Consider the following 24,847-nt stretch of genomic DNA (forward strand, 5'->3'; position numbering starts at 1 on the left):
AAACACAGAATATGGTGAACTTTTACATCTGCCAGTTTCAAAGCTGTCAGATTAATAAGACCAACCACAGAAGCAATTTGTTTCACTTCATAAAAATCCTCATGGCATACAGTTAGTAAGAAAAGTTTCTGGACACTTTATTTAAATAATATAACGAATTTGATCATTACGTTAGAATAAAGTTATTAATATTTTGTGGAATTGCCCTTAGCTTTTATTACCTCTCTGAGCCTATTCGGCATGGAAGAGACCAATTTTGAGGTCACCGAAGTCGGTATTTTGGACCACATTCTTCGATGATACGCTGCTTAAGTTTTTCTTTAGAGCTTACTGGACTCTTCGTGATTTGCCGTTTTAAATGATCCCACAGATGCTCAATAGGGTTCATGTCGGGAGATTGAGGAGGCGGATTGACCAATTTTGGGCAATTGTAAACGCACCTTGTTCGGTCGGGCCAATAGACTAGTGTGTTTAGGGTCATTGTCCTGATAGAAGTGGAACTTACCCCTCAGTCCTAAGCTGTCCGCACTTGGTTTTAAATTTTTTTTTTCAAAACGTCACAATACATTGCTACAAAGCGAATTGTCCAACACCTGCAGCCGCCATACACCGCCACACCATCAAAGAGCCTCCTCCGTGCTTCACTGTAGGCTGTATATTTTTTATTTTTAAAGCTTCATTTTAATTCCTCCAGATTTTCCCCTGCCTATGTGACCCAAATAGTTCAATTTTAGTTTCGTCACTAAATATAACATTTCCCCAGTATTCAGAAATTTTATTAATAAACGTTTTTACAAATTGCAACCTCTTCTTTCTATTTTTTCCACTTATCATTGGTTTACGTCTAGGTGTACGCCCATTTTTCAGTATTCTTCTAATCGTTTGAGCATGCACTTTTCTTCCAGTTTCATTAAATACCCTCTGCTGCAACAGAAGGAGCGCTCATTTTGGGATTCATTTCTATTTTTCTTAATATTTTGCCCTCATCACGTTCAGTTAATATTTTCGGACGGCCGATACTCACTTTAAAGTCGAATCTGTCTTCATACCTGCACAGATTTATCACATTAGCTACTGTGCTTTTACATCTATTCACTAAAAACGGCTAATCTCCCGCACACTTTAACCCTTTTTATAATTAAACACAATTATTTGCTGCTCTTTGAATGTTGTCCGAGCCATAAGGAATAAAATGAGCGCACCAGAGCCAATATGTAACTGTGTCTAACGAGAAATGGTATTACTTCAAAACCAGTCCTCGTTGTAGCCTCAATAGGCTGAGTCATATTATTTCCTGTTATATTTAATAATTTACTTTACCTCAAGTCTGAACCATCATACTTAACCCATATAAAATTTCTTGTAATTTGGGGATAATTCAAGTGTAAAAAGGAAAAAAATAAGAATGAAGCAAAATTAATTAAAAAACATTTTTTTATTCATTTAAAATAAAACTAAACTTAAAAAACAAAATGTTTTCCATCTTTCTGAAACATTTCTTTTAATGTTTAAAAAAATTCCTTTCCCCCTGCAGACAGGCCTGCAATAACTCTTCCTCTTTCACTTCTTCTCTCTGCAGGTAGGCTTTAATTATATTATTCTCCTTTTCTGCCTGCAGGCAGGCTTCAATCAACTGATCTTCCTCCTCTTTCGAGGAGGAGGATAGTATTCTCTCTTTTTCTGCAATTTTCAGCGCCTGAAAGAAATAATAAATATTTTGTTTAATTGTATATATATACGAGGGTGAATCAAATATAAACGAGACTTTTTTTTCCTGTAATTTATTTTTATTTTAAACGCAAAAAGAATATAGTTTATTTTTCTACATAATCTCCTGATTTGGAAACACATTTTTCCCAGCGGATAGGCAGCTTTCCAATTCCTTCCTCGTAGAAAGATGCAGGTCGTGTTTGCAGCCAATTGCGCACGTAGGCTTCAACCCCAGTTGCTCCAATTTTTCTCTAGTCAAGGCTGCTGTATGGGGGCGAGCATTGTCATGGAGAAGAACCACTTGCCTGATCGATAGGTCTCGTCTTTTGCGGCGATATGCAAGTCGGACCTCACTCAAAATATCGCAGTAGTAGGCCGCATTAATTGTCCTGCGCTCGTGCAAAAAATCGAAGTGCAGCAATCCACGCTGGTCAAAAAAAAATGGTAGCCAAAACCTTGCCAGCCGACAAACGTGACTTGGCTTTCACTGGTCCAGGTTCTCCTTGTTTTCTCCACTCCATACTCGCTTGTTTAGATTCTGGGGTTTAGTGGTGCACCCATGTTTCATCACAGGTGATAATGTGAGTGAGAAATTGGTCTCCTTGTTTCTGGAATCGTGCAAGAAGACGCCCACACACCTGAAGACGTTGCAATTTCTGGTCAGCTGTGAGAAGGCGAGGAACCCACCTGGCGCACACCTTACGGTACCCTAGTTCCTCTGTGACTATGGAGTAAGTGCTTCCATAACTTATCCCGACCTCACTTGCAATTTCAGAAGTGGTACGACGTCTGTCATCTTCAATAAGCCGTCGAACACTGCTGATGTTGTTCGCTGTAATGCTGGTGCGAGGTCTGCGGTCATGGCTCTCATTTTCAACACGATCACGACCCTCCACGAACTGTTTATGCCATGCAAACACTCTGGCTCGTGACAGTGTCTCTTCCCCGAACTGGGCAGTCAATCTCCTCAAGATTTCGGCCGGTTTTACGCCTTCTGCGGCGAGAAACTTGATTATAACACGTTGCGCAATTGACGAAGGTACCTTTTGCTCCGATATCGTTACGGTGGACACTGAGAGGGTCGAGGAGGCGAGCCCACGTGCTTCCCCCACTCCTGACAAACCTACCCAATAACAAACAAAGCGGGAACGTTCTCCCTATACTATTGTGCCTGAAGGGCGAGAAGTCTCGTTTATATTTGATTCACCCTCGTATATATATATATATATCAAGATCAATATAAAACAATAATGCATTTTTTATTATATTGTTATTTAATTACTTTGTCAAAAATATCTTCTTCCTCACTATCACTATCGTAATAATGGGGCCTAAGGGCCCCTGAACGGTTGGGGTGGAATCTACCGCCCAATCAATGTTTAAATCCCAAACCTGGGCATTTGAAGTCTGAAAAAATATTAATAATAATTAAAATTTTTATTACTATTTGTCTATTATGTAATTATGTATATTATTATGTAACCTAAAATATAAAAAAAAATTAAAATAAAATAGAAAGCTGAGTTGAATAAAATATTCTAAAATCATGCTACACGAAAATCGAGACAAATCTCTGCAATGATCAGAGCTTCACCATTTGAGTCTCTATCAATTTTATCATCTAATTTCTTGGCTAACTTTTCAATTTTAGTAACGAGTTCGTTAAATGCAACCTGACAGTTGACAAAGAGACATATTTTTCTCCACCAATTAATGTTGATACAAACTTGAAACATTTCAAAATTTTTAAAATCAAAATTACGTGCTCCCATTGCTGATCATGAACATAATACTTTTTTAGATTATCTACATTTTCCCACATTGTTAGCAAAACTGGTTTTAATCTGGTTGCTGTTTCCAACATGTCATAGGTGGAATTCCATCTAGTCCTCACATCGATAATGGGTTTTACATAATTGGTATTAGTCGCCTCATAAGCTGCCTTCAGACGATTGCATAAAAATTTCTGATTTCCTAGAGCGTTTATGTGTTAGTCGGATGTTCACAAAAACACTTATAAACGTATTAGAATCGGTTGCATCCACATCTTCATCATCGTCACCCTCCGATTTTGGATCGCCTGACATTGGCGTTTATAATTTCAAAATTTCTTGAATTCCAAGGTTCAATACATGCGAAAAACAGTAAAAATGCTGATTTTCAGCGTCAAAATTGATATTATTTATATCAATTGCATATTCCAATTCACGCATGAAGGTGGTGCTAACTAGATGCGTTGCCCTAGTGTTATACCTTGTATATTTTTCTAAATACCGAAGGAACGCATACAATCAAAAAAATATTGAGCAATATCATATAACCGGTATGATCGCCTTTTGACGCCCAGCTGCCCCTGGGTGTCTTTGTTTTTTAATCTTTGGCAAGGCAGACCTCTAATTATTTAGCGGTCATCCAAACGCATAGAAGATATTCTAGCGATTTCTTCTTGAACTAGTTTCTTAACCCTGTCGGCCAGTAATATTTCTGGCAATGAATCAATAGAACTTCCAGAACAAGTACGTCCTGAAGTAGGTAAACTATGTGGTACATATTCTAAAGATAAAGTACCAGTTTGGAATGAATGAATAAGTATATTCCAGAGGAACTAACTTGAAACTGAGCTATTTGTTTTTTATCTTCTTCAATTTTCATCAACTGAAAATCACAATGTTTATGAAAAAGATGTCGATTGACATCTTAAGTTGTTGATTGCATTGACCAGTTTTCATCAATAAAATGTACAGTTACAGCAAAGAATGACTATCCATTTAGAGCAGTCCATCCATCAATCCTCCCTTAGGCGCTGTAGTTCCTTTTAGATTTGACAGCCTTTTATAGTTAGCTGAATGCTCTTCCAAGACAGTGCACGCTGGTGGGAGGCGTTTGTCTTGATTTTTAACACTTCTCTGTGGAATGCAGGTCGGCACAATTGACACATCTTGCGGGGTGGTTGCAGTAAGTCCTAGTGTGACCATAATCTTGACACCTTTTGCACTGAGCGATGACCTTCCTTTTGTGCGCGGTTCTTCCACTCTAATTCTTGTTTAGTAAAGGGCATTAAGCGAAAATATTTTGTCATTACCCTCCAGAGGCACAAGGTCTACATAAAAGAGAGGTAGGGGTTGCTTGAAGGTAGTATGGAGAATGTTATATTTCTGACTTGAAAGCCTAGTTCCTCTAGCTCTTCTTTGATGGCAGATATAGGAGTAGTGTGGTGTAGATTTCTAATCACAACTATGAATGGTTTCTCTTCTTTTAGTTGGTATGTGTGGAAATTACAGTTGTTACATAAATCGTAAGATTCGTAGCGTAATGTTTAACCTTTCCTATTAATTATATCCTGGATCAAACTATACAGTCTTACGTAATTCCGTCCTGAAACATTTTCATGGAATAGTTCCAAGATGTCCACAATATCATTCCAAGGTATCTCGTTGATTCCAACGAAAGACGCAAATTTTAGAAATTTTACTATTTTTCTGTAGTCGTCTGGCGTTTTCATTTGTAAAGTCGTATCTTTCAGCACAGAAATTGTTTACTGCCGATGGCGTCAGCAATGGTTAGACAAAACCTTTTGTATGTTGGAAACGTTTTTAATGTAGATATGGGGAGGTTTTGTATTGGTTGGCTGATTGTCAGGAATTATTACCATCTTATTGCGCATGAGAGGCAAGAATTTCGAATTTGTTAGGGTGGGTGAAGTCTATTGACTGAGATGCGGCAGGTTTCTTACGCTCCCCCACTGGAGAAGGTAAAGCAGTGCCACTAGCTCAGTGAAGAAGGGGTGGGGAAGGGCGGTTTATAGTTGCCTTGAGCGCCACGCTGTTGTTTGAAGTGAAATAAGTACCGGTTTCAGAAGAAAAATGAAAATAAATAAAAGAAAATAAACTAATAAATGATGAAACAAAAGATGTAGGGAGAGAAGATGTTTATGGGCGTGTAAGAGTGGGTTCTTGGGGGTACAGCAGCGAAAACCCCTAATACCCGGAATAGTAGGTTGGCTGGAGTAAAAGAGAGAACAGTAACTATAAGGAAGCAGGAATTTAATTTAATTTAGATTTACGGAGCAATCAGTCATCGTGTAATGCACCAGCTACCGCAGGTCGTACTCTCTTCAATATCAGAATAGCCTATTTTATATCTATAACAGAAAATACAATGCTTGGTTAGAAATTTTTGCACATGAACATTATATTAATTATACAAACAGAACTTGGAATTAAATTAATGGGCCCAGCTGACCAAAGAATATTTTCAACACAGATTAGCATCCAACAACGATCTTGTTGCCCCGGAATCAAGAAGCCCCACAGATTCTATTCCCAGAATAGTGATCTTAATATATGGACGCCTGTCAGCGTTACAGCAATCGCACAACGGCTTGGATGGCCGGATGTCGCTTCCTCTTATCGTTGCCAGCCATACCTGCCATTCGGGATTATCTCGACCGGACTGATGGGGCGTATACGAGCTGCGTCCTAAGCTCGTCCCCCACTGGAGTTTCCCTTCTTTTGTGGACACGTACATTCCTCCGTGGTTACTTCTTTTGTACCACAACGTTCACAAAAGGGGTTTTTCGTCTGTTTACACCATCGGTGCGAATGACCTGGTTGGTCGCAATTCCAACAAGTGCCCCGGATTTTCGGTCTTTCAGGTCCCCCTTTCGTGGGACATTTATCTGAAGAACTATTTTTACTGCACATTGACCCTGTTGGTGCTTCCGCAAGGTTCAATGCTGGAGCAACTCTTCGAGAAATAGGCGAATAGGCCAAATCAGGTTCTAAAACGGATCTTCTTGAGGGAGGTGGACGGTGAGTCTGAATCCGCCAACGCGTCGCTTCTATTCGTCGCCCTTTCTCAACAAGATCGTCCAACCGCGACACCTCGTGCAAGGAGAGGCGATCCAAATAGTATGGGTGGAGGTTACGCATAACGACCCGGAGCATCTCTGTCTCGCTAGGCCTGGTAGGAAGACGGTGAAAATAATTCCGCATGATCGCGATAAATATTCCCATTGGTTCATCATCTCCCTGTGTTCTGGCCCGTATCTCCTCCCATAAACGTTCAGTGTAATCTTGAGGCTCGAATTCAGCCTTCATTTCCCGAACTACCTGGTCCCAAGTCGTTGCCTCGCGCCTAATTGCCTTATACCAGATCAGTGCTCTGCCAGTAAATAAATCATAAGCCGATGTAAAGAGGTCGTCATCATTAGTATTTCGGGCTACCTTCATTTCCTCTATAGCTTCTAGGAAAGCATGGACACTTAGCCCTTGACCATCACCAGAGAATTTTACTCCCCATTCCCTCATTGGAATTTGTTTCCTTTTGGGAACCCCAGTTGCAGCCGGAGGTTCCGTCTGATGCGCGTCACGCGAAGGAAGCTGAATTTGGGAACGCTCGTTGAATGTTTGCAAGCAATTAACAGCCTCTTGCAAATACTCTAATCGTGTATTCTCATGCTGCTGGTCCCCCACAGGAGCGAGTGTCAATTTGGACAGCAGCTCCGCTATAGTCCCTTCTAATTGTCGTATTTCTGTACTTCACTGCAGCCTCTGTATAGCAAGTGTCTGTCTCAACGACATTTACCTCTACAGGAACACACTTGATTAAATGTATGACTTCACCTCGAGTCAAGGCTGTATAACCTGGCTCCTTCTTATAAGCATAAGCAAATTCATCTTCTGAAGTATATGCTAAAGCTAATAGATTTGATAGTATAGGTATAGACGCTTGCGACAGACATCGTTGTTGTAAAATATCATCATATAGTGAAGTAAGTTTCTCTCCGATATACCGCTCTACATATACAATCTTTGTATTGATATATGCGATCAAATCAACATTTAGCGCATTGTTTGATCTATACTTAAAGAAATAATTATTGTTGTTAACAAACACTATAAATAAGCGGTTATGTTCTGTAGCGAACCCCATCTGGTTACATATCCTGACATCCTCCTTTATTACAAGGGAGAATATATTTTTCTTGTCGGATACATTAATTATTCTTAAACCATTGTTTTTGGATTCAATATGTGCCTGTCCTTCGTAAATAACCTCGTATTCCTTCTCTTCGCATGATTGAAGCTCAGACGTTTTATCCCACGCAATATGTCCAGCTGCCTCTGACAGACAGATTAGCGATCCGTATCTACATTTCGCATGTAATGTTGGAATATTGATCTCATCTAATGCCAGGTCAACTGCTCCATCCTGAGTAGGGAAAAGGACCTCTACTTGGGCTTGTACTATTGCTTTATTAATGTGTTTGTTTTAATACTTGTTTTTGTAAGGTTTGTTTATTTTGTAAAAGACGTTTTATGAACGAATCAGCTTGGAGTCCTATTTGTCCCATGTAATATATTAGTTTAGTGGGGTATGTTTTTACGAATTGTGTGTATGTTGTTATATTTCCTGATTCTATGTCGTGTATCATTTCCTCAATGGTGTTTTTTCTTGTAGATGCGGATAATTTTTCATATTGATTTTTTTTATCTTCTATGTATTGTTCACAGTGTAATTGGTTATTTATTTCTTTTTGTTGGTTGTTGTCTCCTTCGTCTTCTGGGTTTTGAAGAAAGAATTTTTTTATTTCTTGCATTATAGGGTTATACGCAATTGTAGGGTTGCATAAGTATTTGATACCGTTACGGAGTGGGTATGCCAGGAAATTCCTCCAATTTCGTATTCGTTGTCTGGTGATATGGTATTCCGTAATGCCTGTAGGTGTGGCATTAAGGAATTTGAGTATTCTGTCGCTGGTTCGTTGTTGATTGTGTGTTGTTGCTGTATAAATGATGTGGATGTGGTCCCCGTGGTTGATATATATGAATGTTGGGGCTCTTCCTGATATTCGTGGTTTTCTATATTCTGGATCGTGGATAATCGCTGTGTATCGATGGATGGGATTTGTTGTATCGATGTCTGAGTCCGAGGTGACCACTGTAGGCTCCATAGACGATTGGTTGTTGGTAGGAATGTGTGGTCTTGTAGTAGGTATGGTTCGTTCTGTATTTCTGTGTTTAGTAGTATTTGTGTTACATCCTCCCATCGTGGTGTTGTGTATGTTTTCATTAGATTCTGTTTCGTACAATTCTGGATGTGTGTTAATTGTGGTATTAGAGGGTATGTACTTAATAACTGAGTTATTTCTTCTCTTGTTTTCCGGTTGCTTATGTTGTTTAAATGTATTAGATATATATTTTCGTTTCCGCAGTCTACACAGCCTTGTCCTTAACATTTCAATTAGAGGGTTTGTGGTTTTTCCTATTCCGCAAAGAGTCCAAGGTGATACGACTGTCGGTAGCAATTCTTACCTTTTCTCCGAAGAAGAAATGGCCCTCAACTCAGTCCAGAGCCCTAACAATGGCACCATCCAAAGTCAACTCGAATATCTGGGTATATATAAGAATAAGAAAATTTAACCTTTGAGCGAACTTCTTCATACATATTTATTAGAAACTTATAATTATTACGTTGCTCAACTACAAATTCGTGAGTGAAACTAAATTTCTCCATAGTCAAAAAATAATAAAAACATTGTTGTCGAATACTTAATTGAGAAACGGAAACATTGTATAAACAACATTCATCTTCCTTAGTAATATATTTAAGTAAATTTCTTTCAGACCTAACGGATTGAACGTCAAAATGGGCAACGTCAAATATCGCACGAAAATATTCACTTATCTCAGTCAGCAACAATTTATGTTCAAATTTCACATAGCAGTGTAAATGATACTCACTATTCCTTCCTGACTGACCTTGTTCCAAAGAAATACAATAACTGACAACTGAACAAAACAGTTTTAAATTTAATAGAAACAACTCGCGAATATAACTTGACGGTCGTTCAACCCCAAGTGGCAGCGTCATGAAGAACTGACTGGTCCGTCTTGAACGTTGGCGCTTGACCTTGGAAGTGGTAGCAGCTGCAGACGTGGTGGGGACGGGTTGACGAACCTGTTTCGGCATGTCTCTGGACTTAGAAAAATTTCGAGATACTTGATACTGGCGTAACGCGTACGTGTATATAAGTAACTCTAGTATACACGTACGCTTACTATATATCGACAGTTCCACCTCTACTGGATTAAGGGCGCTTCGCGCCTTTTTTTTCTTTGTACTAACCTGTTTCTGTGGCTGAATTATATTTTTTCAAACTCGTTTAAAAATAAATACGGCTCAACTCCAAGATATTCGGTCAAGCCGATTCTTCCAAGAAGGAGTCTGTAATTGACATTAAGGTGTGTGGTTGTGGATAGTATTGGATATATTGAACGGAATCGATAAATTCCATTAATTGTATTAACGTTTTTGTTGATAATGTAGTACGATGTATTTTTAATACATTTTGAAAAATAGGATCGCGTTCTGTAATAAATTTACACTCGCTGGCCAACCATATGGATGAGGATGTAACGTCATGATCTGGAATAATTATGTGTGTTTGTAACCACCGGAAAATCGCCTCAATGGCATATTGTTTTCGAGACCAGATCCGTTCTCGGTTATTTTCTCTAGTTCCCGAAATAGTTGGCGTAATAATCGAATTTGTGGTGTGTGTTGTAATGGGTTCAGGAGTACCTGTGCATATTTCTTCGTTCAGTTGTAGCGTTGTGTTGGGTCAAGTGTTTTCGCCTGCTGGTATGGCATAATCCTGGTCACAACCGCTAGTAGTAGCAACACTCCTGCTTGTACTACAAAAACTAGTACGCATTTTCGTACCTCGCCCCATCTTATAGAACCTCTGCCTGTAGTAGCGGGGACAACAAAATCTCCGAACTATACGGCGACGACGATACATAATGGGCATCCCTAGTAGAAATAGTAATAGGGTCTTCTTCCGTAACCTGAAAGCAGGAATGTTCGGCATGAATAATTTTGACACGGTTTATAAATTCCAAAGAATCTAAAGGACGGTAATTAGACACCATTATAATCGGAAGTTCATTTTGATATTTATGATTAATAGTCATAAACCTGGCCACTTTTCCCATAAAGACATTTTGATGTCCCACGGGTTAGGTTTACCTTTGACATATTGTTTTATGTCTAATTTTCCTGTAAAAGGAATCATCCCTTCATCTACACACAAATATTGTTCGGTTTCAAGTTGCAAACATTTTTCTCGAATAGTATTATACAAAGGACAAACCTATCATTATTGGGTTTCGGTATTATCAAGTTATTTATAAGATGTTAATTTGTGCGCTACTGAAAAAATCTGTCCCGAGAAATATTCTCCAAGAATAAGTTCATTTTTATGCTTGTGTCCCAGAACATCCGCACTCTTGGAAATTTCAATGCACCAATTGCAATGTGGAGCCCAAATAATACTTCTATTTCCTCCGGGGTTGCATTTATGTATTTCAGTAGGTTTTTTTGTACTGCATATAAATTTGTCATCTCAGCTATTAATTTAAATAATGATTTTGGTATACTACCATGATCAAAAAATAACCGGAATTTATTCATAAAAAGAAAAGTACATGTTTATTCTTCCAAATTCAAGTTGTCCCCTTCAAAGTAGTCTCCGTCGGCTGCGATGCACTTGTGCCAGCGTTTGAACTACCCCTCGAAGCTTTTCTGGAAGTCGGTTTTTGGTATAGCCATTAGTGCCTCCAGTGATTTTAGCTTTATTGCCTTCACACTCTCAAAACGAGTTCCTCGTAGTGGTTTTTTGAGTCGATCGAATAGGAAGAAGTCACATGGTGCCAGAATCTAAAGGAATTAGACACCATTATAGTCGGAAGTTCATTTTGATATTTATGATTATCACAATATTTACGATTAACAGTCACTACATCACCGGCCGATAATTTTTTTAAGAAATCAATGTCCTAATTATTTATGTTGAATTCTTCAAATACCAAGAGTTTATGAACATTCAATAACATGTCAAAAGGATATGCGATCCGACTACTTGGCCCATAAATAACCAAATCGCGCAACCCTCTAATAAGGTTAGCTATTATTGTACATTTCCCAACATTAGAAGGGCCGTATAGATACAAATGCTTCTTTTTGTAATAATAATTTGTAGTAACAAAAGTGTCGTGCCATTCATAAACCTCATTCACCATCCAAAATCAACGCGAATATCCGGGTAAATATATGAATAGGAAACCTTAACTTTTGAGCGCACTTCTTCATACATATTTATTAAGAATTTATAATTGTTTCGATGCTCAACCACAAACTTATGGCTAAAACTAAATTTCTCCATTTTAAGGAAATAATACAAACATTGCTGTCTCATACTAAGTTTCGAGACACTAACATTATATAAAGAATATTCGTCTTCTTTAGTTATGTATTTCAATAAATTCCGCTCTCATCTAACTGACTGAACGTCTAAATGAGTGACATCAAATATAGAACGGAAGTATTCACTTATTGCAGTCAATAATAATTTTTCATGAAACTTAACGTAGCAATGAATATGATACTCACTATTACGTCCGGTTTGTCCTTTTTCTAAAGCAATGCAATAACTGATGACAGAACAAAATAACTTGAAATTTAACAGAACCAATTCGCGTATACAACTCGAAGGTTCAAATCCAAGTGGCAACGTCAGAAAAAACTGGTTGCTGCGCCTTGTCCGCTGACTTTTGACCTTGGAGATAAGGTGGTGGCTGGTTGACGAACCTGCTTCGGCATGTTGTTGGACTTGATAAAATTTTAGAGTTGTGTGATGCTGTCGTAACGCGTACGTGTATACTTTATATCGACAGTTCCACCTCTACTGGATTAAGGGCGCTTCGCGCCTTTTTTTAATTGAACAAACCTTTTTTTTTTTTTTTTTTTTTATTCGAATTCTTGTGCAAACAGAAAACTGTCTACACCAAGATAGTCGGTCAAGCCGATTCTCCTGAGTTTTAATTTACAGTCATGGTTTAATGTATAGATGTTCTCCAACGAAACCACACCAGGCAAGGCATTGGAAAGGCCATCAACATTACGCATGCATTTATTGCGCAAATCATAAGATTCATATCTTAAGATGTAACCTCTTCTATTAATAATGTCCTGTATTAAACTGTAAAGTCTCAAATAATTCCTGCCAGAAACATTCTCATGTAGTAATATTTTGTGTTTCTATGTCTTTTAGCATTTCATCTATTGTTTGTTTACGTGTTTGGGCTCTTAGTTTTTCATATTATTGTTTTTTATTTTCTATATATTGTATACAGTGTTCTGTGTTTGTATGGGTATCTGTTGTGTCTACGTTTTGTTGAAGAAAGAATTTTTTTATATCTGGTATTAAAGTGTTAGTTCCAGGGTTTGTGATTGTGTGGATACCGTAACGGACGAGATATGCCAGAAAGTTATGGAATTCTGTAATTCCTGTAGATGTTGCATTAAGGCATTTGAGCGTCCACCGGTTATAGACCTGCAATATATCAATTTAACCCCCCCTTTATATTCTTGGAAATTTATGTTTTGTTCTACTGCTTTTAAAATGCGAGTTGGTAAATATAGAAACCCCTCTCCATCTAAATATTCAGCAATGGCCTTTAACGATTTCCCATATTTAGTCTCGTCAATTTTAAATCGAATTATTTTATAAGCTTCATTAATTTGAAGGTCCTCTGCCTTCAAATACTTTTCAGCCTTCTTCCCAATACTCGAATTTAATAATTCGCAGAGGTTCCTAAAAATTGAAACCACTAAACTTTAATAATAATCATGCATGTCAAAGAATTTTGCATTGCAAGAGAAAAGAGCACAAGCTATACTTACATTTTGAAGTAGACTGCAGTTCTTCCAAGTAAAGACTGTTTGAATTTGCTTTGGATGGCATTGTATTGTATATATACTGCCATATGCAAGGATATTGAAGACATTTGACCTCTAAAATAATGCGTCTTGCCAATATATTTGTACTTTTTTTTAATGTTATGGACCTGCATTTAAGGCATTTGAGAATTCGGTTTGGTTCGTTGTTGGTTTTTGACTGATGCGGTGTAGATGATGTGTATGTGGTCTCCATGTTTGATGTAGAAGAAGTCTGGGCATTTTGCTCTTGGGGTTGGTTCGTTGTAATCTGGTTTGTGAATGATGGCTGTATATTTGTGGGTGGTGGTGTCCATTGTAGTATCCATATTCTCCTCGTCTGTGGTAGATTCATATTTGCCAGATCTATTCTCATTCTCACGCCTGCGACCGAACAATAACCTTGTCCTTAATATTTAGTGTGCATCCCTTTACCTTCAATTTCGGCTTGTAACCGCCTTGGCATTGATTCAACTACATTTCTGGTCACCTCACCTGATAAATTGTTCCAGGAATCAACTAACACCTGTCTTAAGTGCTCCTTTTGACGACCTTCCTCCTCTCACGTTCATTTAAGGCTCTTGGTCGACCTGTTCGCTGCTTATTTTCTGTTGTTCCTCTTTCAATGATATACCTCACTGTTGAAAACGATAAATTTACTTTATTTTCCAATTTCTCTCTAACTGTATCCAGCACGATGTAATATAAGCACTTCCTGTCTCACACCCATAGGAATTTCTCCAGATTTTGGAGCCATCTCAAACGCACTAGTTGAAAGCACAATTAAAACTAATGAATCTAGTAAGGGGAGTCTAGACAGTACTAAAGGTCACGTTAATCCTCTTTTGTCTCCTAGGGCATTTGTTTTATTTACATAGATGTCAAGAGGTTCCTAATTACAGCTTTATATACAGTTTTATATCAAATAAATTTCTCTTTTTTTTACCCAAATTACGTCTATTTAACTTCTTAAATCAAACACTACGAGGGGGGACCCCAAATTAAACGGGAATTTCGTAATAACTTCTTTATTTTTCAATATTTTTACACAAAATTTTAATTGCCTTCAAAGTATCCTCCATTGACCACAACGCACTTCTGCAAACGATTCTTCCATTGTTCAAAACAGTTTTTAAATTCATTTTTCGGGCTGTCCTTTAGGCCTTTCTAGCGATTTTTGTTTTACCTCCTCTACAGTGGCAAAACGCTTTTTCCTTTCATGCCTTTTTTTACTCTAGGGAAAAGAAAGAAGTCACAGGGGGCTAGATCCGGTGAGTATGGTGGATGGACCATCTGTGTCATGCCATTTTTTGTCAAAAACTGCTTCACGGAGAGGGCGGTGTGGGCCGGCGCGTTGTCATGATGGAAGAACCAGTCGCCTGCGCGCCAAAGATCTGCCCTTTTCTTCCGGATACTCTCCCTCAATCTTTTCAAAATCTCCAAGTAAAATTTGTAGTTGACGGTTTGACCCGGGGGAATGAACTCCTCGTGCACAATACTTCTGTAGTCGAAAAAACAAATGAGCATTGTCTTGATGTTGGGCTTCACTTGGCGAGCTTTCTTGGGACGAGGAGAGTCAAATGTCTTCCACTGGCTTGATTGCTGCTTGGTTTCGGCACCACGTTTCATCACCAGTTTTTCACCTTAGAAAAAAATTCAGGGTCCTCTTCGAGCTGATTTTGAAGCTGAAAACATGCGTGAAGTCGACGCTCCCTTTGCTCGTCTGTGAGGAGAAGGCGAGGGACAAATTTGGCTGCAACCCTTCTCATGAGTAAATATTTGGATAAAATCCTCTGAATAGAACTCCATGATATTCCAGACATCTCACAGAGTTGATCTCTAGTTCGGCGAACGAGGGTATTGATTTTATCCACGTTTTCGTCAGTTCTTGACGTTGAGGGGCGTCCTGAGCGGGGCTGGTCTTCAATAGACATTTCTCCATTTTTGAAACGTGAAAACCACTCGTATAAAATGATAAATATAAATATGCAAAAGAGTCAAATAAAATTAAGTATAAACAACATAATGTTATTTTATACTGCAAAAAAAAGAAGAAGCATTTGCATACCTAATTAAACACTTCAAAAGATAGTTTGGTTGACCCATAACCGAGACCAATAAATGATCGAATCTCAGTTTTATTTGTTTGACGACATCTGCTTTTGTTCACATATTTTTGCTGAATCGATTCTATGTAAATATTTGTATTGTCTGTTATCATACCAATAATTATAACACTCATATGTTGTTTTTACAAATTTTCCTAAATTTTTTGTCCCAGGTAAATGTGTAACTATATTATGTTTCCTTGTACGTACGTACATGAGTAGATGCAACCCGCCTCCATTTTGTTTTTTTATTCTACAACAAGAAGAGTTGTCTGTTCTGGTAGTTGCCGGTACTGATTGCAGTTCTGATTCTTCATCAGATTGTTCACTGTCACTTTCATGCAATGAATTTTCACATTCATCCGGTTCCCCTTCACCGAATCACTAAACTCTGCAACTTCTCCATCCTCTTCACATACTTGCTGAAAAAGCCTCCTTGATTCTCTCTTGAGTCTCTTCATACGACATATTAAACTAAAGACGAACAAAAAATTCTATTTTAAATTATAGTAAAAGACAAAAAAGGGACGTTATATTTGATGCCAGTGCCACCTCAATATGTAAACAGTGGTTATTTAGGAAGATAGCAAAAGGATCATCAGGATTGCCAACCTATTAATTAAAAATACAGAGCAAATAATGCTACGAACACCCCACCTCCCTACTTAAAGGTTAACCGTCTTTAATATACTTATTTTTTTTTTCATTCAAACCAGTTTTATTTCTTCTCCAGATTGTTATTATATTTTGTGGTTTAAAAACTTCAAATTTGCTTTCATCAGAAAAAATAATTTAATATTTAAAGGATATTTAATATTTGCGATTCCTAATACGATGAAGTTTTATTTATATTATAGTATATCTAAAAGAAGGATTCATTCGTAATATCTAAGAAAATAATGACTAACAACCTTGGAATAGTTTATTTCTATAGTTTTTTCCACCACAGAATTCCGTAATAGTTGAAACTAGCATCGCAGAGTTAATATTTCTTTCTTAAGTCAAGTACTAAATAAAATAAATTCTGCGCATAGGCTATATAATATTTAGCCTATAGAAACACTTCATTCCATAGATAGGAAGGTAAATGGGTGCCAGGCTAGCCTCCTTGCTAGCAGTTGTTAATTGTTAGATATCTTCGAATGTAAGGGGTCCTTACCGAATAAGCCTCCGGGCAAGCTCAGATGAGATTGGCGGTTCCAAGCTCTTACACAGCCAATGTTAAAGCACAGTGCCTATTTACAGCGATGGTACAGAAATATCTACAAGAATATATAATATACATAGAAATTCTCATTAATTTAAAATATTCATTTCTTTAAAAAATGATCTTTGGAGGCTGATATTGACGGAGATCTTCTAGCCATGATGGTTTTTCTCGGATAACCATAGATTTATGGGTAAAACATCTCAAAGAAAACTGTTGCATGCTGCAGTTGTACTTCCGTTTTCTTTACCCCCACCCCCTATATTTGCTTGTTAGCTTGTGGAATTGACCAATCTTTCTCATTTAAGTTGATAACTGTTTTTTTTCTAGTTGTAAGCTGCAAACCTGTACCACTCGCCATCTTGAGATAATAATCACAAACTGACTATGTCACACTAATTCTCATAAACTAGATTCCTCTACTCCTTCTTTGAACAACATGTTTAATTCTTTGTAATGCGGTGGGTTAACCAAGCAATGTTCGAACAAGGACATGTCCAACAGTCTGCTTTGAATTAGGTGTGGACCTCCACACTCCCTTCTAATCTACATTACCACCCCTAATTGTATTTAAAGAATACACAGCATTCAACTTTTCGAACATGTTATTAACAGATTCACAGTTAACGTCTTTAAGAGAGCTCGGAAAATTTACACAAGAAAAATTATATTTACTCTCCAATGATTTGTATTTGTTTGGCCGCCCCAAATTTTTCCCATCAATAAATTTGGCCAGTATTGCATATAAAAAGCATTTATTATCAAAATTTTTGACATTTATACATGCCTTCTTGCTCTCAATAGATTTAGGCAAAGGTAAATATGTTGTAGCTTTTAAAGGATTGTGTTTGCTTACCCTCACTCTTAGTCCATCCACTGAAACCAGTGACCAACCACTCTTGGTCATAGCCGCTTCTTCTAGTTCTTTCTTTAATTTGCTGAAGGCTATATCTAGAAAGCTGTTGACATCATCAGCTAGGTAGACTGCTTTGTTAGATGTTTACAACGCCTTTTCCGTTTTCTCTCCATGTATATTTTCAAAAGTGCAGTCCACCCACAGATTAAATTTTATGGATGAATGCGTTACCAAACTTAGATGAATGATGTCTAGAATTTTTGAACATATGCTTTCTAGAAATATTGGGAGATCCATACAACTTGGTGAGCGTATAAGGTATGACGCAAGACGTTCCTGAAAAGCGGTCTCATACGGGGTTATATTATTTAGCCCTGTGGATAATGCCAAGAGCTCCTTTCTGGAAGGTTCTCCCAAACTTGATCTTTTACTTCCACAGATAGCTTCATGTAAACGGCCATTGTGTATATCAGCTTGTACACAGTTACAATGCCGGCACCTGAGAAGAAAACAAATTAATAATACGTAAATAATTATAACTTCATTTATTTTTTTATTTTTTACTTACATGTAGCGTCCTCTGGCTGTACACTTCTTCTTATGAATTTGAAGATCTTTTTTGTAAAAATACGCTTTTTCGCAAGTGCAGCCATATTTTTCACGCTCACCGTGAGTTAAAGCTCTATGAAGTTTAAACTGATAGGAGTTTTCAAAATTAATATTGCACTCTTTGCACTGAAAAGATGAGAAGTTGTTTTTCTTTACTTTGATATGCTAACGCATGAGTAATAATAATGGTAAAACTTACATGAACCATGATGATGAGAGCTGATGAAAAGGTATTTATTTTACTTTTTTCTTTTTATTAGTATTCTTAGTATCGGCTAAAAAAATAATTCTAATATGACCTTCCTTAGAAGACAAATGCTTAGTCTAATGTAAAAGAATTTTAGTGCTCTAATCATGAATTTAGCAATTTAAGAAGCATAAATAACTATTATTATGAACAATCATTTTTTTAAAGAACGGACACGCTAAAATCCATAACCGCTTAACAAATAAGTAATTTTTTAAAATTTACAAATAAGTTTTTTTTAAATTAATGAAAAATTGGTGTTTAGTCAAACTCTAATTTAAAAGAATTACACCGATTCCTCGGTACATTAAAGACAGTTCTATCGGTTTATAATTAGTTATCATTAAATCGGTTATTTTTAAGCCGTAATCTCTTGGTAGAAAACATTTAATACATCATTTTTGGTGAATATCGAGGTGCGGTCTTGAATAAAACAACTTTTTTGCTTTATACCAACGTTTAGGTAATTTTTACTACCTTCTTTAGAGTATTATAAAAAAAGTTTGTGAAGTTTAATGTAGAGCTACGAGTATATCATCATAACTGTTCAACTGATAACAGAACAAAATAACTTGAAATTTAGCAGAACCAATTCGCGTATATAACTCGAAGGTTGTTCAACTCCAAGTGGCAGCGTCAGGAAAAATTGGTTGCTGCGCCTTGTCCGCTGACTCTTGACCTTGGAGACAGCAGCTGCACTGGTGGTTGGGGGCTGGTTGACGAACCTGCTTCGGCATGTTGTTGGACTTACTTACTTCAACGGAGTCGGGACAGTGCCTTGGCAAAACAAATGCATAGGAAGGTAAATTGGCTAACGGAAAGAAAATGAAATAGAAATAACACATTGTAAAAATATTGTTCCTTATAAAAGTGTTATATTTCTGATATTATAAGATTTTTATATACATTTACAAACAACTTATTTCTTTACCTTAATTAGTGAAAGGTAGAATCTGATAGTAAGTCTTGAAAATTGGTGTAATTATTCACAGCTTGTGGTTGAATTTGTACCACTGATAAGTTTTCATATTGTGGGGATGACAAGCTTTCACATTGTGTGTGGGTACGGGGAGGACATAGGTAGAATAAAAGGTGTTGTGGATCTCGAATTATTGTGACTTTGTAGTGGAGTTGAAGGACCAGACGACTGGGCAGAAGAATTACTGGATGAAGGGTTATTAACTGTATTCAGGTTAAGTAGATTAAGTTGTCCAAGAATTGAAATCTCATCAATTGCTTTTTTCGCAAATAATTGCTGAGTTGGGGATAGTTTTCTGTAGGAAACTGCCCAACTTCCGGCAAAAATAGCTGCATCATCCTGTTCAATGTTCATTTTTTCCACCGCTTCTTTTATTGGGTTGGTGCCAAAATAATGCAGGTTTTTATATGCCAAAAAAAAAATTATTATAATTTGTATAAAACTAAGATTATTTATTCAAAATATGTTCCATCATTATCAACACATAGTTGCCAACGTGTCAGAAGCATTCTTATTCCCGTTTCTAAAAAATCTTTATTTAAACTCTCAATAAACTCGCGGAAGGCATTTTCGGTTTCACTTCGGTCCCTAAAATTTTTTCCTCTTAAGAAGTTGTCCAAATGTCTAAATAAGTGGAAGTCCGTCGGCGAGAGATCGGCGGAGTGTGGAGGGTGCGGAAGTGTTTCATATTTCAATTCCTGAAGTTTCCTGAGAGTTGGCATTGCGATATGTGGCCTGGCGTTATCGTGAAGAAGAATTGGTCCTTTCCGATTCACCAATGCTGGACAAAGATTTTGCAATTTCCTATGCATTTTGTCAATTTCTTGACAATATGTTTCAGCCGTGATTGTTTCGCCAGTATATAGGAAGCTGTAATGAATAACACCTGCAGTAGACCACCCCACTGTCACCATTACTTTTTTCGGGTGCAGGCTTGGTTTCGCGAAATGTTTTGGTGCTTCATCCTTGTCCAGCCACTGGCCTGACCGTCTCCTGTTGTCGTATTGGATCCATTTTTCATCACATGTCACGATTCGATTAAGAAATGGTTCATTTTGGTAGCGCAACAGAAGAGAATTGCAAATTTCAAAACGCCGATGTTTTTGGCTCTGGGTCAATTCGTGAGGTACCCACGTGTCGAGCTTTTTAACTTTACCAATTTGTTCGAGATGGCGAACGATTGTTGAGTGGTCAACACTAACTTCTTTCGCAAAGTCCCGAGTGGTTTTGCGAGGGTTATCTTCCACCAATGCCCTAAGATGGTCGTGATCAACAATAGAGGGCCTACCGCGACCTTCCTTGTCTTCGAGATCAAAATCTCCAACACGAAATTTTTGGAACCATCGCTGCACTGTACATTCACTGATGCTTCCTTCACCCCAAACAACATTGATGTTACGCGCAGTTTGAGCCGCACTTCGACCAAGTTTGAACTCGTAAAAATAAATTTGACGAAAATCTTGTTTTGACATGGTGAATATCGGAGGTCTTAACTCATACAAAATGGAACACAAACTAAACTGATATTTGAGGAAAAACAACATTAATAAACATTGTTTATAATCCATTACCTAGACTGGAGGATTATCTTTGTTTACTTGGCAAGCAGAAGTAAACAAAAGATGAAAGTTCAAAAACCTGCATTATTTTTGCACCAACCCAATACATTTGGAACATTTTTTGAATAGTCAGATGGCTGGGTAAATGTTTTTTAGATGTACTCTTCCTTGTGTAGTGGCTCTCGTATGCCGGAAATAATAAAATGTGTTTTCTAATAGCTTCTTTTGCTGCCTCTGGTATTTTGTGTTTTGGTACGCACATTTTTCCACGATTGTCATCATTTTCGGTACCCGCTATTTTAGATCTTTTTTTTTAAGCCACTGTTGTTACAAAATTATCACTTTCATCTAAAATATTTAACCTCGGCAAATTGGTTTACGTATTCTATGAATAATTAAAGAATACTTGTAGGTTTTTGTCCTAAATTTTTTGTTTTTCTGGATCAGCAACACGTATTCTAACAACAGCCTTTTCTTCCAATCCTCGATTAATGAAGCCATATAATTAGCTCTTTTAGAATACGAGCCTAAACGCCAATATTCTTCAAGGTCAAATCGGCTACAGGTATCCGGTCTCTACATTTCATTCTGCATAGCAAAAGATCTTTCATTTTTCTAGCTGCGATTTCTTTACCTTTTAGGGTTCTGTAAGATTGTCCAGTATTGCGTTTAACCTTTTTAATTTCTTTTAAAGTTCGCAAACTCTTTATCGGCTCCGTAACAGTCTTCATCTCCTCCGTTTCAGCTGAAGAACAGTTGTCACTTTGAAGGGGACAATAATTTGGATCCTCTACTGAATCATCACTAGAAAAATCCATGATCTCTGTTTCCACATTTTCATCTGGTAAAGTGGTAGTGAAAATATCAACAGAAGTGGATAGTCCCGGCTCTGTATCGATGCTACTAGTAAAATCAACTTCATTCTCGCATCTCTCTGAGAAACAAACAAGAAAGTGTTTATGATATAAATAATCGATTTGTTGAAATCAGACTAACATAATGTTATAATCCTTACCATTTCTATTAACTCTCCTAGACCTCTACTCAAACCCCATGACTTGACCCTAATACAAGAACAGAGAGACGATAAAGACGTCCAAATTCAAGCCCTTACCGAACGATTAGAGCAAGTTGGGTTTGGACAATAAATGCATCTGAACCAAGATAACTAAATCAACTAACTGCCTAAACAAGAATAGCTTTAACTATAGTATAATTAGCATTCATCAACCAGTAAACATCAATCTGCACCAAACAATCTCTATAGTGCACTATACTCGCAAAATAAAAAGAAATAATTACCGTATAAGAAACAACAAAACTAAAACCGAGGACAAAAGTCATCCCAACGGAGAATAATAATAAATATTTGTTGACAAACAAAGACTTACGGAAACGAATAGGGATAACCAGTATCTACAAGGCGAAATAAAAACCTCAAAAAGGATTACAATTGTAATAGTTTTTTGGGGAGATGTTCGTTGTAGATGTTGATGGATAAAATAACACCTTAGTATCGGTATAAGATATTATATATGTATGTGACTGACTGCCAAGGACTGTATACTTTACACTACAAGAACAGAACAGAATGACTGACGTGGCTAAACGATGTGTACAATTGAAGTGTAAGACTTTGAAAAGAATCCCCCTTTGACTTTTCCCTCGTTTTTATATACATTCGCCGAGCCTCCCCTCTCTGTGTGCCAAGGGGGCTCTGTGTGCCAAGGGGGCTGTCTCTCTCTCTCTCTCTGGCTAGAGTGGATGAGTGGTGGGGGTTCACTACCCCTACGCTAGAGTGGATGAGTTGTGGGGGTTCACTACCCCTACACAATCTTCCACAAAAAATTAGGACCTCAAAGAAGAAGAAAAACCAGGAACATCCAATAAAATAATAAACTTCTATCTATGAATCATATAAACCTTTCAAAAAAAAGATTCAGAAAGAAATACGTACCCTCATACGCACTAGCCACATGAACGAAAACGAAGAAGATAGAATTATTCTTCTACTATGCAATTATCCGGAAATTATAAGCAGAGACAAAGACAACTGAGTATCCTAATGTACTACGACACACTATCCGCACAATTGACGAAATCCTCATATTTACAAAAAAATATTACCGATATCCTCCAATTTACAAAGGGCAAATAAAGTTGGAGGAATAAAAAGTTACTCGAAGAAGACATAATACTACAGTATGAATTCCTCTTACAACTCACCCATATGGGTAGCGAAAAAGAAACCCGATGCGTCTAGAAAAACCCGCATGGTCATTGACTATCGCCAGCTCAATGAGAAAAACCCCATGTATACCCCAAATGGATGAAACAAATATTGACAAAATATTAGTTCCTCTCTTAATCAGTTAGTTTTTATTCAATGCCTGAAATAAACGGAAATTGTAATACATTTGCTTCGGCCAATGAAATAGAAAGTATTCCAGACCTCAATGCTTTTATTCCAGCTCAGAATAATCACTTAAACCGAAATCATTTTCGTATTTACGAAACTTGATGGCAGGACATTGCGAGCAATACCAACAAAGTGATACAAGAAAAAAAAACTCCCTTTCGGTTTAAAGAACGCTCCCCCCGGCCTTCCAAAGAGCCACGAACATTATCTTTTCAGGACTCTCTAATTCCCTCGTCTTTATGGACGACATAATAATCTTCTCAAATACCGCTGGATCATCAATACGTAATAATACTCGGGTAAGAATAGCAACGTTAACAAAGCAAAATCAAGGGAATAAGAAAAGTGCTGTCCGATTGATGACCTGCTAATGATCGCTGTGTTGGCACCACGTGCGCTCCACGTTGTCCGACTGACGGATTATTCTGCTAACAATTTTATTATTGGGTTTATTTATTGAATAGACAGCGGCTAACTGACAAACAGAAAATTTCCTCGAACCTCAAATTCCCACCGGCCTCCGAATTAATAGAAGTAAAACTCGTCCACCGTACCACTGCTAACTAGGGTTCGCGGTGTATTCTTGCAACACCCCACACCTGACACCAATTGTAAGGGGCTGGCCGCCCTTGGCGCGCGCGTTTTGAGGAAACGGGAAGTGGTCACTCAATTACAACTCCAGAGAATTACAGTTTTTATTTAAATAAAAAAAACCCACAAACAAATTATCTACAATTAACCAAATTGAATTATACCCAAAGATTCATCCCTTACTTATTACATAAACTAACCCACCATACAATTATATATCTAACATGGCCTCTAACCTATTCCAATAAGTACCTCGATTCGTCAATAAGATAAAATTTCGTTCATACACATACAGTAACCAATTCAGTCCTCGCAACGCTGAGTCGACCACTCTGGGGCTCACCAATTACCGCAATTAAAATTCTACTGGGCTACAACTTACCAGCCACCAGCCAGCCGACGAACCCCTTCACAGCATGGGTCTTCTTTCCGCCGAAACAACTGAGCTCCCCTGCAAGACCACTGGCTCCTCCGCTAGGCGGCTGGCTCCTCCGCTGGACAACTGGCTCCTCCGAAAAACAAGTGAGGCCCTGGCCAGTCAGTAGCTCAGTTTTATATATCGTATGGTGTCGACTCAGCGGTTCCCACACCTTTAATCCGCTGACCCACACAGTAATTTAATTATTAATTTTCTTCCTTGAGAAAAGTTTATTCAACTTTCATAAATCTTAAAACAACTTAATTTTACATAACGCTAATTCTAAAATAAGTAATGAAACCCTATTACAAAACTAACCCTGAAAATCAAATAGCTAAATTAAATGCTCTTTCTTATAAAAGC

The 24,847-nt window shown here is 37.6% G+C and overlaps 2 protein-coding genes across 8 annotated transcripts; both read right to left on the bottom strand.

Annotated features, from left to right (window-relative positions):
* Positions 1-1,416: 1,416 nt before the first annotated feature.
* Positions 1,417-24,588, bottom strand: LOC141459200 (histone-lysine N-methyltransferase SETMAR-like). 7 transcript variants are annotated; one of them, XM_074138017.1, is made up of 7 exons: positions 24,449-24,588; positions 18,471-21,990; positions 18,231-18,397; positions 17,663-18,161; positions 13,459-16,073; positions 2,993-3,117; positions 1,417-1,696 (listed from the first exon to the last, which is right to left on the bottom strand). In XM_074138017.1, exon 2 carries the CDS (start codon positions 21,063-21,065, stop codon positions 19,950-19,952), a length of 1,116 nt encoding a protein of 371 aa, XP_073994118.1. In that variant the 5' UTR covers positions 21,066-21,990; positions 24,449-24,588; the 3' UTR covers positions 1,417-1,696; positions 2,993-3,117; positions 13,459-16,073; positions 17,663-18,161; positions 18,231-18,397; positions 18,471-19,949. The 7 variants fall into 7 exon arrangements, with proteins under 7 accessions (XP_073994118.1, XP_073994092.1, XP_073994085.1 ...); XM_074137991.1 differs by lacking the exon at positions 24,449-24,588 and having other exon boundaries at positions 18,471-19,295; positions 19,450-23,024; XM_074137984.1 differs by lacking the exon at positions 24,449-24,588 and adding an exon at positions 16,759-16,861 and having other exon boundaries at positions 18,471-23,024.
* Positions 7,149-8,761, bottom strand: LOC141448325 (uncharacterized). Its single transcript, XM_074116647.1, has 2 exons — positions 8,362-8,761; positions 7,149-7,964 (listed from the first exon to the last, which is right to left on the bottom strand). Exons 1-2 carry the CDS (start codon positions 8,759-8,761, stop codon positions 7,165-7,167), a joined length of 1,200 nt encoding a protein of 399 aa, XP_073972748.1. The 3' UTR covers positions 7,149-7,164.
* Positions 24,589-24,847: the final 259 nt, after the last annotated feature.

The sequence above is a fragment of the Rhodnius prolixus genome, unplaced genomic scaffold (assembly GCF_049639745.1).
Source record: "Rhodnius prolixus isolate KJV_2025 unplaced genomic scaffold, Rpr scaffold_1, whole genome shotgun sequence".
Taxonomy (NCBI): domain Eukaryota; kingdom Metazoa; phylum Arthropoda; class Insecta; order Hemiptera; family Reduviidae; genus Rhodnius; species Rhodnius prolixus.